The following is a 12,166-nucleotide window of genomic DNA, read 5'->3' on the forward strand; positions in this document are numbered from 1 at the left end:
ATTTAATAGTATCTTGTGGCATGCATAATGAATTTCTTTAATAATTATACCAAGACAAACATGGGATATACTCACTTATATAGACCTATAAGATATGATAAACATAATGAAATCTATACACCTAAAAAAGATAATCAATTGAGCGGACATGGGGTAAGATGATCAATCCTCATTTAGAAAGACAGATGGGATGTGCATTGAACGTATGACAGGAGTCTACTGAGCGCATCTGAAAGACTCTAACTAGCAGTGTTTTCAAAGCAAAGACTCATGACCAAACCTTTGGCAGAGTACAGGGAATCATAAGAAAGAAGGGGAGTTAGTATGATGGGGAAAGGATAAGAGCTCCACAAGGACCAAATATATCTGGGCACAGGGTCTTTTCTGAGACTGACATTCAACCAAGGACCATGTATGGACATAACCTAGAACCTCCACTCAGATGTAGCCTGTGGTAGCTCAGTAACCAATTGGTTTCCCAAAGTGAGGGGAACAGGGACTATTTCTAACAGGAACTCGATGACTGGCTCTTTGGTCTCCCCACCCCCGAAGGGAGGAGCAGTCCTGTTAGGCCACAGAGGAGGGCTTTGCAGCCAGTCCTGAAGATACCTGATAAAACAGGATCAGATGAATGGGGAGGAGGTCCCCCCCATCAGTGGACTTGGAAAGGGGCACAGTGGAGATGAGGGAGGGAGGGAGGGACTGGGAGGGAATGAGGGATCGGGACACAGCTGGGATACAGAGTTAATAAAATGTAACTGATAAAAAAAAATAAAAAATAAAAATAAAAAAAATAATTATACCATGTAAATATCTTTCTTTACATTGCAAAGTTAAGAAATCCAACAATTTATGGTTAAATGATTCTGTCTTTGGTTGGGGAAATGAGAGGAAAAATCCTTTTGGTCAGAAGCCTATACAATCAGAATACTATGGTGAGTTTTCTGAAGGCATTTACAATTGTATGCCAGGGAAATTTTACTTGTGGTATTACTTTAGGAAGTAAATGAATGTGTTATTCTCTAGGAAAATGCATTTTGAAAGAATAGATTTTTGAATAGTTTTTTGAAGAAGCTTTTCTTAAGATGAATCTTTCCTTAATGCCAGTGGCAAATATAAACAATAGAGCCCAAAGAAACATTAGCTTTTACCCAAGTACTGTCCTTTAGCAACATTTGTATAGTATAGCCTTAATGGTTACACTCCTGTAAAGGTAGAGATACCAGACTTTAACTTTTTAAAAGCAGCGGGAAATAACCAGGTTTCAGAAACGCACTGAAGAAAGTGCTGATCTCAGCGCTGCGAATGGAGCCCATGCGCCTGGCATGCGCAAGAGCTCGGTTTTGATTGCCAGGATCACCAAAATAGCAAAAGAGCAGCAACAACAATAAACCTTCAAAAATGTCTGCCTGGCATCTGAGTGACCAATGCAACCTCACTGATTCCTGCAGCAGCATCAGGTGGACAATACCATTGGGTCATGGCCTTCAACAATACAAGGTAGGACGGACCCAACTGATCACCAATGCAGCGAGCAACAGAAATGATTTTAAATTTGTTTTTCTAAAGAAAGAGCTTCCTTAGCATTAGCACATGACAACTAATACATTTTGGCATAATCGACATAGTGAAAATAAGCTAACTAACATGCAAATGTAAAATTTTATAGACATTAAATGAAAAAAAATAAGCATTTTTTTCTTAGTGTTTAGAGGCAAAGTTTCACAACATAGCCCAGGCTGGCTCAGAATTTTACACTTCTCCTCCTTCCGCCTCTTGAATGCTGGGGTTTGCTGGTGAGCAATACCGTGCTAGCTTTAGGTAATACATCGAATTTTAGCACTAGCCTCCTGTCAGGGAAGTCATTATTTACAATCACCCTTATGGCATTAGAGGAGAAACCTGAAAATCAGCCATTTTATCAGCTAGATACTGCACTGGCTCATTTTATTGATAGACTAAGATATATTTCTTGTACTTTAAATTATGTATCTTATATAGTTCTAGAAAATGTAGCATGTATTACTTGTTTTTTTCTGAAATAAAATTATAATAAATAACTTAGTTATTTAAATTGTGTAATTTATATAAATTATTAAATAGATATAAAATAATAAGATATCGTATCAGCCATAAAACTGATAATGTAAGAAGCTGAAGAGTTGTTAATGGACTGTTGTTTTGTTTTTTAAATGTTCCTGATGAAAACGATGAAAAAAATGGCTCGTTTACTACCAGGAGGCACACGGTTTTTACTTGGATGGTGCTAGCCATGTTTTCTCTGCCATAGTTACTTAGCCTGTTTGTGGAGCTCAAAAGTAGCCTTGGACAACATAAAAACAAGTGAGTTTTTGTTTCTGTGGAAGTTAGTTTACAAAATCCTTACAGTGGGTGTCTTTGGCAGCCCCATCTTTGGGCCACAGATCACTGATCCCTGAGCAATAAGACACCGGATTTTTCCCCATCCTGCCTGACACAGCTTTATATAAAATAGGCAATAAGATTAATCCCTTCTCCAGGAATTCTAGGGCTGCCAAATTCATATTCACCACCAGCTATATCCTAAAATACCTTAATTTTTCATTAGACATTTGCAAATGGTACATTAATTGTTAACATAAAAAACAATTAGCCTTTTTACAAGTGAGTTGTTGCATGGGCACCCAAGTTTGTGCTTCAAGATCCTTTCTCATCCTGCCCACGTCATTAAATAGATAATCCAATAAGTTTATCCTTCAGAGTGGAAAGTAATGTCACTTTTTAAATGAGTAGCTCTGTCACTAGAGCCTAGTAGACAGAAATTAGATTTTTTTATGAGTATACAGTACTATTTTACCCGAGCATTATTTGATAAACTTTTTTTTCATAAACCTAGCAAATTGGGGGAAATTAAGTGGAAATATGGAACAATACAAAAATAAATTGCAAAATTAATTGCTAAATTGCTCGGATCACCTGTAGGTTCAAGAACATTAAATTTTAGGAGCTTTTCAGAACATTAAGATTTTGGGAGGAGGGACGCAGTGGGGAAGGAAAAGGAAAACAAGAGTGGGTAATGAAAGACAAAATATAATGTGCTACCTGTATAAAAATGTCACAAATAACTCATTATTCTGCATGCTTAATAAGAAAGTCAACAAGATTTTAGCTGCAGCCTTACAGAACTGTGATGCCTTGTAGTATAACTGAGTGGGTGGGGAATGTCTTCAGAGAGACACAAAGTCGTTAGGAGACTTTGGACCAGGTAAGACAGAATTTAATTACGTTTTCATTCAGATTTGTTAACTAATTACTAGCAGTTTTCCAAAAAGCAAAAGTAAAATGTTGCCTTCACGAAGTTGTGTCAAAAATAAAATTTGACAGAGACTGGTAAACTCTATCTAACTGGTAATGAGAACATGTAAATTATAAAAATGTCCCAATGGCCTCTAACCTCCTTATCTAAAATCCACACATTTCAGCCCATGATGCTGTAAGTAAAAATGAAAGGAAACTTTCATAAACTAGTGCTCACTATCAGAGGAGGCCAGCTAATATCAGAAACAAAACACAGAATTTAATATTCGTATGTTTCAGGATACAAACTTAACCCACTATTACTATTTAACAAATGGCATAAAATAACACAAGGTTTTATGCACCAAGTCTCCCAATTCATTGAAAAATGTTAGACATTGGCTCACAACTGAAGATGTGTTTTTTATTGCATCTTATGAAAGAACTTAACACCCTAAAAGGGTTGTTCCCTCTCCTTCAACCACACTGAAACCTCTAGAAAAACATCTCTTTTCCTGAGTGACTCTGAACCACTGATTATTTCATAAAATTGACAATTCTATCGGCCAAATCACAAAGTAACATTTGGTGGTCACAAAAATGCAGATCGTCAGGACACCTGTTGTAAGTATGAAAATTACATACTAGAATCAAACACTGAGGGATTCCCACTTTTTTTACGTATTAAAGTCTTAGAGTCGTAAGTGGAATGGGAACAGGAATAAACACAGCAGCTACTTAGGATGAAAGGAGAATTTCATGTTGATTACGAGTTCCTGAAAGGCTGATTGTTTTGATGGTGACAGTCACCCAAAACCATTTTTACACAGTAATAGTTGTGGTGGTTGTGTAAAATCCAGGTGCACAAACAGAAAAAAATAATTAAGGAGGTTTACGTATTTGTGTGGTAGATTACTGCTAATCTAAATTGTACACCAGGTCAAATCATTGTGACCTTTTGTATGAAATATTTTATAAAACTTCTCATTAATTTTCAAATGTTTGTTATCTTTACTGATTTCTCTTAGTTCTTTCCCACTGTTGCTATTTCTATGTAAGATCAGAAGGGAACTTAAGTCATCAAAGCATCATGCACATAATACGGGCAGGCCTTGCGCTTTTTCTATTTCTGTGGCTCCAGCAACTGCTGCAGCTTTGGTTCTGTTAGGTCCCTAATTTGATTAACTAAAAGACACATTGAAGAGACTAGAAACCATTACAGTTAAACCAGCACTTTGTCAGTGGGACACACGGTTATTGCCTGTGTTGCAGACTTAGAGGTCAAGAGCGCACAGCATCTTCCCTGCTCAGTCCTTCCCAGTCTCTCCACATTGTCTTCTCGGACTCTTGCGACTCTCACACAGCATCTAATACTTGGAGCCTTTATCTCTTTTTAGGAATAACATCCCAGGAAACAAACAATTTCCCTTTTCTTTATTCCTCCCAAACATGCAGCAATATGCTCCCACACCTACTTGAGACCTGACCAGTGAGGACATGTCAGCAGATGAAGGAAATACGTTTCTTGGGTGTCCAGAGAAAAGAGTGATGAGGAAAGCTAGGAAGCAGCTGGGACATGGGCCTCCTTCATAGTGTTGTACAGAACTTACAGCTACAAGGACTCGCTAGTCTAGATTTCTCAGACTTCCCTAGCATCATGAGCTCAGGGACAGATTCGAATGCTGATGTGACACCACTTTACAGAATCCTTCATCTCAACATCGTTATAATATAATTTTCTATATAATTTTATCTATATAATTTTCATTTTTTTATCTTAATCACAGGTTATTTACTTTGTATCAACATTGTTTTTAAAAAGCCTTTCTGAAATGTGTTTGGGAAAAATATGAGGTGGACAGAGCTTTTTAAGTAACTTTTGAGTAAACCCTTTCATCCCAACAGTGTAAGTTCTGTGCATGTTACCGGTTCTCCTTTGTCACCTTTATGTCCAAAGGAACCCAGAATTCCTGATGATTCTGCTTTCTCCTAAGGGTGGGGGGGGATGAGTTCCTGTGTCAAAATCATTCTGTTCCATTCCTATAATGCCAAATCTGTCTATGTGTCTGCCTTTCTATTTTTCTATCATCTGTGTATCTATGATCCATCATCTATCATCCATATATGTATCTATGTACCTCTCTATCATCTGTCCATCTATGTACCTATGTATCTGTCATCTGTCATATGTCTGTCATGTATCATCTATCTATCTATCTATCTATCTATCTATCTATCTATCTATCTATCTATCTATCTGTCTGTCTGTCTGTCTATCATCTATCTGTCATATGTCTATCATCTGTCATCTATCTGTCGGTCAGTCTATCTATCTATCTATCTATCTATCTATCTATCATCTGTCTGATCTATCTATTGCATAACTACCTATCTACCTACTACCTATCTTGTTTGCCTGTCATCATTTGTCTCTCTAATTGCTTTGTTTTGGAACAGGCCTCATGGCTGCTATGAACATACAGAGGATATTCATAGAGGTCCATTGGCCCAGCATCACTGATCCAAACACCACATAGGTTCGGAAGAAGCTCATAAATTGAATACGCCCCACGGAGACAGCCATTAATAGGAAGGAGACAGCTGGTTGGAAATTTGCATATACTGAACAGATACAGTCAACAGACAGCAAAGGAGAAGTACTTGCATCATATCTTTGCATGTCTTTGTTGAAAATGAGGTGCTTTTCCTCCAGCACTGAATTTGCAAGTGACAACCCATTCCCAGAATGTGTCATGTATGCAGTACTCCCCTGTTATATGCTGGCTTTTCTCCTCAACTTTCTAATAACTGTAACTTTCACCCATTGGAAGGAAAATAAAGTTCCAGGAACTCAATCTTTTATTTCTTTTGTCTGGCCCACTGTAGTGGCTGTACGTATTTGAAATTTGTTTAGGCATAAGGCATCATCAGTGTACCACATAGCCAAGAAGCCCAGGCCGCTGTGTGGTGCGACTTTGCAGCGGGCACCTATGAAAGCTGGCATACCTGGTTTGGGATGCACTGGCATGCATCTTTAGGCTCCTGCTTTCCCAGCAGATGTGAAGATATCTCACCAGCACGAGAAGTCACCCATGAAGACGTGGTACTTCCGAAGTCCTCTTGCTCTGGACACTAAAACCCCAAAGAGAATTTAGAGAATGGTGTCAGTTCTTGCTGCGAGTTCCCATCAAACCAGAGAGTCTGTTGCCTGCCCAACTTCCTTCTTATAAACCATGCGCTGTCATCCACGTGTAGAAGTTGATCACACTTTCACTCTATCACTAAGCCTCCAGTGCACTTAAACACATCGTTTTAGTGAGAAATTTTCAAGTATTGTAATATTGTGCAATGATAACAGTACAGACTTACAATAAAATTCTTCACAGAAGCAAAGTGTCAATATCTGGCAAGCAAAAGTTTAAATGCATGTAGATTTAATTGATAAAATATAGGTACTAGAACAAGCTGTCTAATCTATCTATGTGGTTATAATGATAAGTAAAGCTGGAGATTATTTCCTTTTACACTCTAAGATGATAATTTATTTAATTTTATGTGCATTAGTGTGAAGGTGTCAGATCCTTGGAATTGGCATTATAGATAGTTGTGAGCTGCCATGTAGGTGCTGGGAATTGAACTCCAGTCCTTTGGAAGACCACACAGTGTTCTTAATCTCAGAGCCATCTCACCAGCCCCAAAATATAGCCTATTTCATTCCTGTGTTTTTTAAAGATATGAAATTGGAGGGTTCTGAATCTGGTGAGTTTAGAACATGCTGAGCATACTTATAAAGAGACAGGATTTCCCCCTTTTAATTTATTACAGGAAGCTAGACAGACAGCAGCTAAGAGCCAGGGCTGCTTTTTGCAGAGAACCCAAGTTCAATTCGCAGCAGCTACATTTGGGGACTTATCCCCAGATGTTACTCTAGCCTCTGATGCTCTCTTTTCTGCAGCTGTAGTCACGAGCATACACACATACACACAAATACACAGAGAGACACACACACACCACATATACATACTCAACTAAAATAAATGCTTTAAAGCATAGAGGAAGAAAATAATTCATGAGTCTACAAAGAATGTCAACGTATCTTCTCTCACTGACACCTGGTAACACACTGCTCCTCAGGATTAACCCTTTATTTGCAGCGTTAGTGAAGAGGAAGTAACAGGTGGTAGGACTCACTGGTTACTTTGCGTACTACAAATTATATGTGATTGGAAAAACATGTTCAAGCTATGCAAAGAAACGTGTCTCCATGGTTAGCTAATGTGGGGTGAGCCCACAGTAGATATCTTTATCTTTGTATCTGATGTTTATTCTCTTCTTGAATTTTTGAAAATAAAAACTCATGAATTGTTTTTGAATGATAGGTATCACTCTAGTCCTAGAGATAACAATAAAACCCATAATAATAATAAAAAAAACAACTTAGCACCAGATATGCTGTGATCAGATTCTTGCATTTAGCACTAGGAATTACATGTGCATTGCTTCTAGATTGATTTGGTGATCATTAGGTATCTTAATAAATTTTCAACCCAAAAGCCTAAAATTTCTATTCAGTTGAAATGAGATTGCTTCACAGACAGTTCACTCCTCCCAGATGATTTATTATTTTGTATATATATTTACCTTTTACTCTCAGTCATGTGAAATTTGATTATTTCAGAGACTAAAAATCTAACTTATTGGAAAGAAAAGAGCATGTCTATAGAAAGTTTTCAATAAACTTCACCATTGAAATTTCCTGTAAAATATTAACACAAAACCATATGTCTGTTTCAAAATTACAATATAAAATTTAAAATTTATAGATATAATGGCATTTTTTTGAGTTTAGAACATCTATATGTTTATTTACGTAAACATTTATTATGGGTGTCAGCATGGTATATATGTATGTGTTGTGTGTATGTGTGTGCAGCTGTGAGCCCCCACAGAAGGCACGGAGGGTTTTCAGTTGTCCTCCCTTATCATGCTCAATCTTTTTATTTGAGGCAGAGTCTCTTCCTGACTCTGGAGCTTGCAGTATTGGGAGAGGGTGGCAGGAGCAAGCCTCAGTTAATGCTCCTATCCCTGGCCATCCACTATAGTATCAGGATTATAGCAAGCAAAAGATAACATTCAGCTTGTCATTCAGGTGCTGGGATCTGAATTCAGGTCACTATGGCTGTATAGCAGGCACTCCTAACCACTTAGCCATCTATCTAGCCCCTGTTGAGACTTTTTCAAAAATAAAAAGCGAAGACAGTTGGTTTCAAAAAGCAGAGACAGTTGGCTTTTGTCTGATTATCCTATTCATATATTCCTGTTTGTGAAATGTGTCAGAGTTCTATTTATTTTAATTACAGAATGGATACTGATGTCATCACCACAAATAATTGTCAACACAAAAAAATACTGTGTTTGGTTATTTTTACATGCTTGGGATGAATTCCTAACTCATTTGCAAATATAAAACTAAGTTCCAAATAATCCTTATAAACATTTATTTTTATTAAATTTTAATGTTAGCACTGTGAAATTAAAAAGAAGAACCATTAGCCGTGTGTGAAATCTTGTCAGACTTTGATTACTAAGCTGCTTTATCCAAATCTTCACCTATATATATCTAACCTATTTTTCATAGCAACAGATTAACATAAGGCAATGAATACTGGTCAAGAACATAACATCTAAAAATATAAGACCATCATCGCCTTACTTTTAAATGAAAAAGAAACAGTTATTTTAAGAGCCCCAATACAACATAATCATAATTACTTAAATCAAACCTTTGGAGTAAGAAAACCTTCATGATTAAAGGTATAGGCTCAGGAAGCTTGGGTAGCTTTATTCTGTAAATTGGCATTCAAGCTATCTTTTTAGGTATTTATAGAAAGATATTTGGCAGACTTTTACCCTGCTTGGAATGAGATCTATAAACTGGGTTCAATATGAGCTTTATACAGCCAAATTATATAAGAAGGCATTGTTTAGCGAGATTTTCACTCTACTACTCAAACTGCATGAGAGATATTACAAGAGTTTTTAATAAAATTTACTGATATAAATTTCATATAGATTTCCTAGTAAGTGTAACCATTGGGGGAGGAAATTTAAGATCCAAAGAAACAAAGCTTTAAATCTTGGACTTTTACTTTTCGTATGTTCTTTCGGGGAGGTGTTTGCTTGTTTGTTTTGATTTTAGAATTATTCCCTTCTGCAAGCCTTTCATGTTGTAATTGAGCAATCAAGAAAGGGAGATTCTGCTATGTGTGGTATGAAGGAGAAATGATCCCCGAGGGCTCAGGCATTTCAGCACTTGGTCCCCAGTATACGGTGCAGTTTGAGTAAGTGGTGGTGGTTGGCTGGAGGGAGTATGTTACTGCAGGGATGGCTTTGAGAGCCCATGGACTGCCCCCCTTTGCTGTTCTTTCTCTCTACTTTGTGTTTGAGGCTGAAGATGTGATCTCTCAGCTTCCAGCACCAGCTGCTTGCTGCCAGGCGTGCCCTCCCCCACCACCACTATGGATTCTTCCTCTGCAACCATAAGCCAAAACCGCTCTTTCCCCCATTGGTCATCACAGCAATAGAAAACAAACTGATGCAATGCTTAATTTGACAGTCTCTTACTAACAAGGTGCTAGATATAAAAGAATTCGAAAGTAAATCATCCACTACTACTTTGTTCTTTAATCGGTTAAAAACAAGTATAGTTATATTCATAATATGGGCTGGCACAGGTGACTATTGCAGGGAGACGCACAGAAAGCACTGAAGTTTTTCTTTCTTGGAATTAAGTACATACATATTGTACAGTGAGGTCAGGAATATTTAATATGGGAAACTAGTCCACTGTATTGACATTTTGTTGCCAATGGGGAATCACTTGGGACTTTGATAAAAAAAATGACCAGATAGGAACTCTGTTCATGTCAGTTGGTCTGTATCCTTAGTGTAGTGTCTACTTGATCAATAGTTAATATGTGCTGGAAGACAACAAACAAATACACAATTCTGTGATTTAGAGACTCGTTCTGGTGGTACTGTCAAGGGAAAAGTACGCATTGGGAAGGCAGTTGGCATGAGGGGTTGACAGCTAGGCACAAGGTGAAAGGGGACTTGGCATTGGTGGGGAAAGGAAGAAGGAAATGAGATGTGTCACAAAGCAAAGATGAACCAGACAGACAGATGGGTTGACTAATCTTCAGATGTGGGGACAACTATGGGGATCTGACTTGAGTGTGGACAGCACCTCCAGTCAGCCGGGTCCTCACATGGAACAAGGGCACCAGGCCCAGGGGGAAGGTGAGGACAAATCCTAATCAAATTTCAGTGTGCAAACCCTGGGGTTGAAGTTTGGGCGGACTCAGCCAAGATGCTTTACAGTGTCCTACCCACAGAATCTACAGGTAATGAAAGCTAGTTAAATGATAATGCATTTGTTCGTGTTTCACATGGTAAGAAAATTAACCTACCTTAGTAGCTGATACGTCACAACACGATTCTTCAGCTAAGAAGTTAGCGTTGCAGTAGATTACAAGTTGGTGGAGTTCAATCTGTTAAAAATAAGGAGCGGTGCCCATCATTGGTTTTGAGAATCAAATTCGGGCATTATTAACTATAGTAATTTCAACAGAAAGGAAAGGAAAGTTAATATAAATGACTGGTACATATTTCTAAGGTTTAATTTAGAATTTGTTCCTTTAGGGATCACTTGAGAAACAGTTAACTACAAAGGAAGACCATAGACGGGGAGAATGAAAACAGCTGCAGAGCTTAGCTGTCTCAAGCAATAAAAATGAAATCCTGAATTAAAGAGGCATTAAAAACAAATATTTAACTGGAGATACATTGCTATGTGCTCCAGTGTAATTCTGGAGTGTAAAAACTGAAGCTTTTCAGGAAGGTGGTGGAAGGTATGAACATGCAAGGGAAAGGGCTTTCTCTTTAAGTCTAAGTGTCCTATTTGAGGTATGGAGTAAGCATGCCATTCTCAATAAAGACATAAGAAGATAATCTGCTTTTGCCTATAGTTAATGAGAACTGCATAAAGCCTGTAGACTTTATATTAGTATGGTCCTGAGCAAGACTCAAAAGCTGAACCCAGTAGCACCTGCCTGAAATACTAGCATTGGTGACTTTGAAACAAGAAGAGTGTGAACTTGAGAGTGAATCGGGTGTATGTGTTGTTCCTGGCTGGTCTGGACTACCCAGAGCAATCCTGTCTCAATAGCACAAAATAAAGATTCAAAATCTTTTTACAAAAGTTTCTTCTAATTGCGGAAAATTCTTTTTTTTTTCTTCCATTTAGACAGTAGATGAAAAGTACTTCATTGAAAAGATAAACATACCAACATACCTTCAATGGAAAGATCAGAACAATTATGTAGAAAATGCTAAACAGTACTTATTAATGATAAAACATCAATATGATAAATGATTACCTCATTTTCTTCAACTTGCAGTTTGCTGAAATATTACATAATACTGTATAGCAACAGGCATTGACCAGAACCTTGAAATTAGCCTATGGTTGTAAAATTAGGGCTGTAACTAGCAAATGAGTATGTTAGACTTGGTGTATAGCATGGATGAGATGTGTCCTCTCCTCACTTCCTTCCCTCCTTTATTTTGACCCCTGCTCTATGGTTCCTTACTGACAGTGTAGCAGACCTTGGTTATGCATTACTTTGAAGTTAGTAAATATATCTTCTGTATAGAAAAACTAAATTATGCTGTGGTAAGATTCCACTTGTGGTCATAGAAAGCAGACATCTGGCTAGCTGTGGATCTCCAACTTGCCCCCACCCTACACAAACAACCAAATCCAGGAGGTACGCTCTGATAGTCACGATACTGAGGAGAACAGAATAGATTTGGGTCACAGAAAGCATCA

The 12,166-nt window shown here is 37.7% G+C and overlaps 1 protein-coding gene across 2 annotated transcripts in view; it reads right to left on the minus strand.

Annotated features, from left to right (window-relative positions):
* Col19a1 (collagen type XIX alpha 1 chain) overlaps window positions 1–12,166 on the minus strand; it is a 324,630-nt gene that overhangs the window by 259,111 nt on the left and 53,353 nt on the right. For both annotated transcript variants that reach the window (XM_060369802.1, XM_060369801.1), the window contains exons 7-8: window positions 10,746–10,826; window positions 6,283–6,408 (exon numbers count right to left, since the gene is read on the minus strand). In XM_060369802.1, the coding sequence (XP_060225785.1) occupies window positions 6,283–6,408; window positions 10,746–10,826 (207 nt within the window). The remainder of the gene's footprint in view (window positions 1–6,282; window positions 6,409–10,745; window positions 10,827–12,166) is intronic.

Source organism: Meriones unguiculatus, chromosome 16 (assembly GCF_030254825.1).
Source record: "Meriones unguiculatus strain TT.TT164.6M chromosome 16, Bangor_MerUng_6.1, whole genome shotgun sequence".
Taxonomy (NCBI): Eukaryota; Metazoa; Chordata; class Mammalia; order Rodentia; family Muridae; genus Meriones; species Meriones unguiculatus.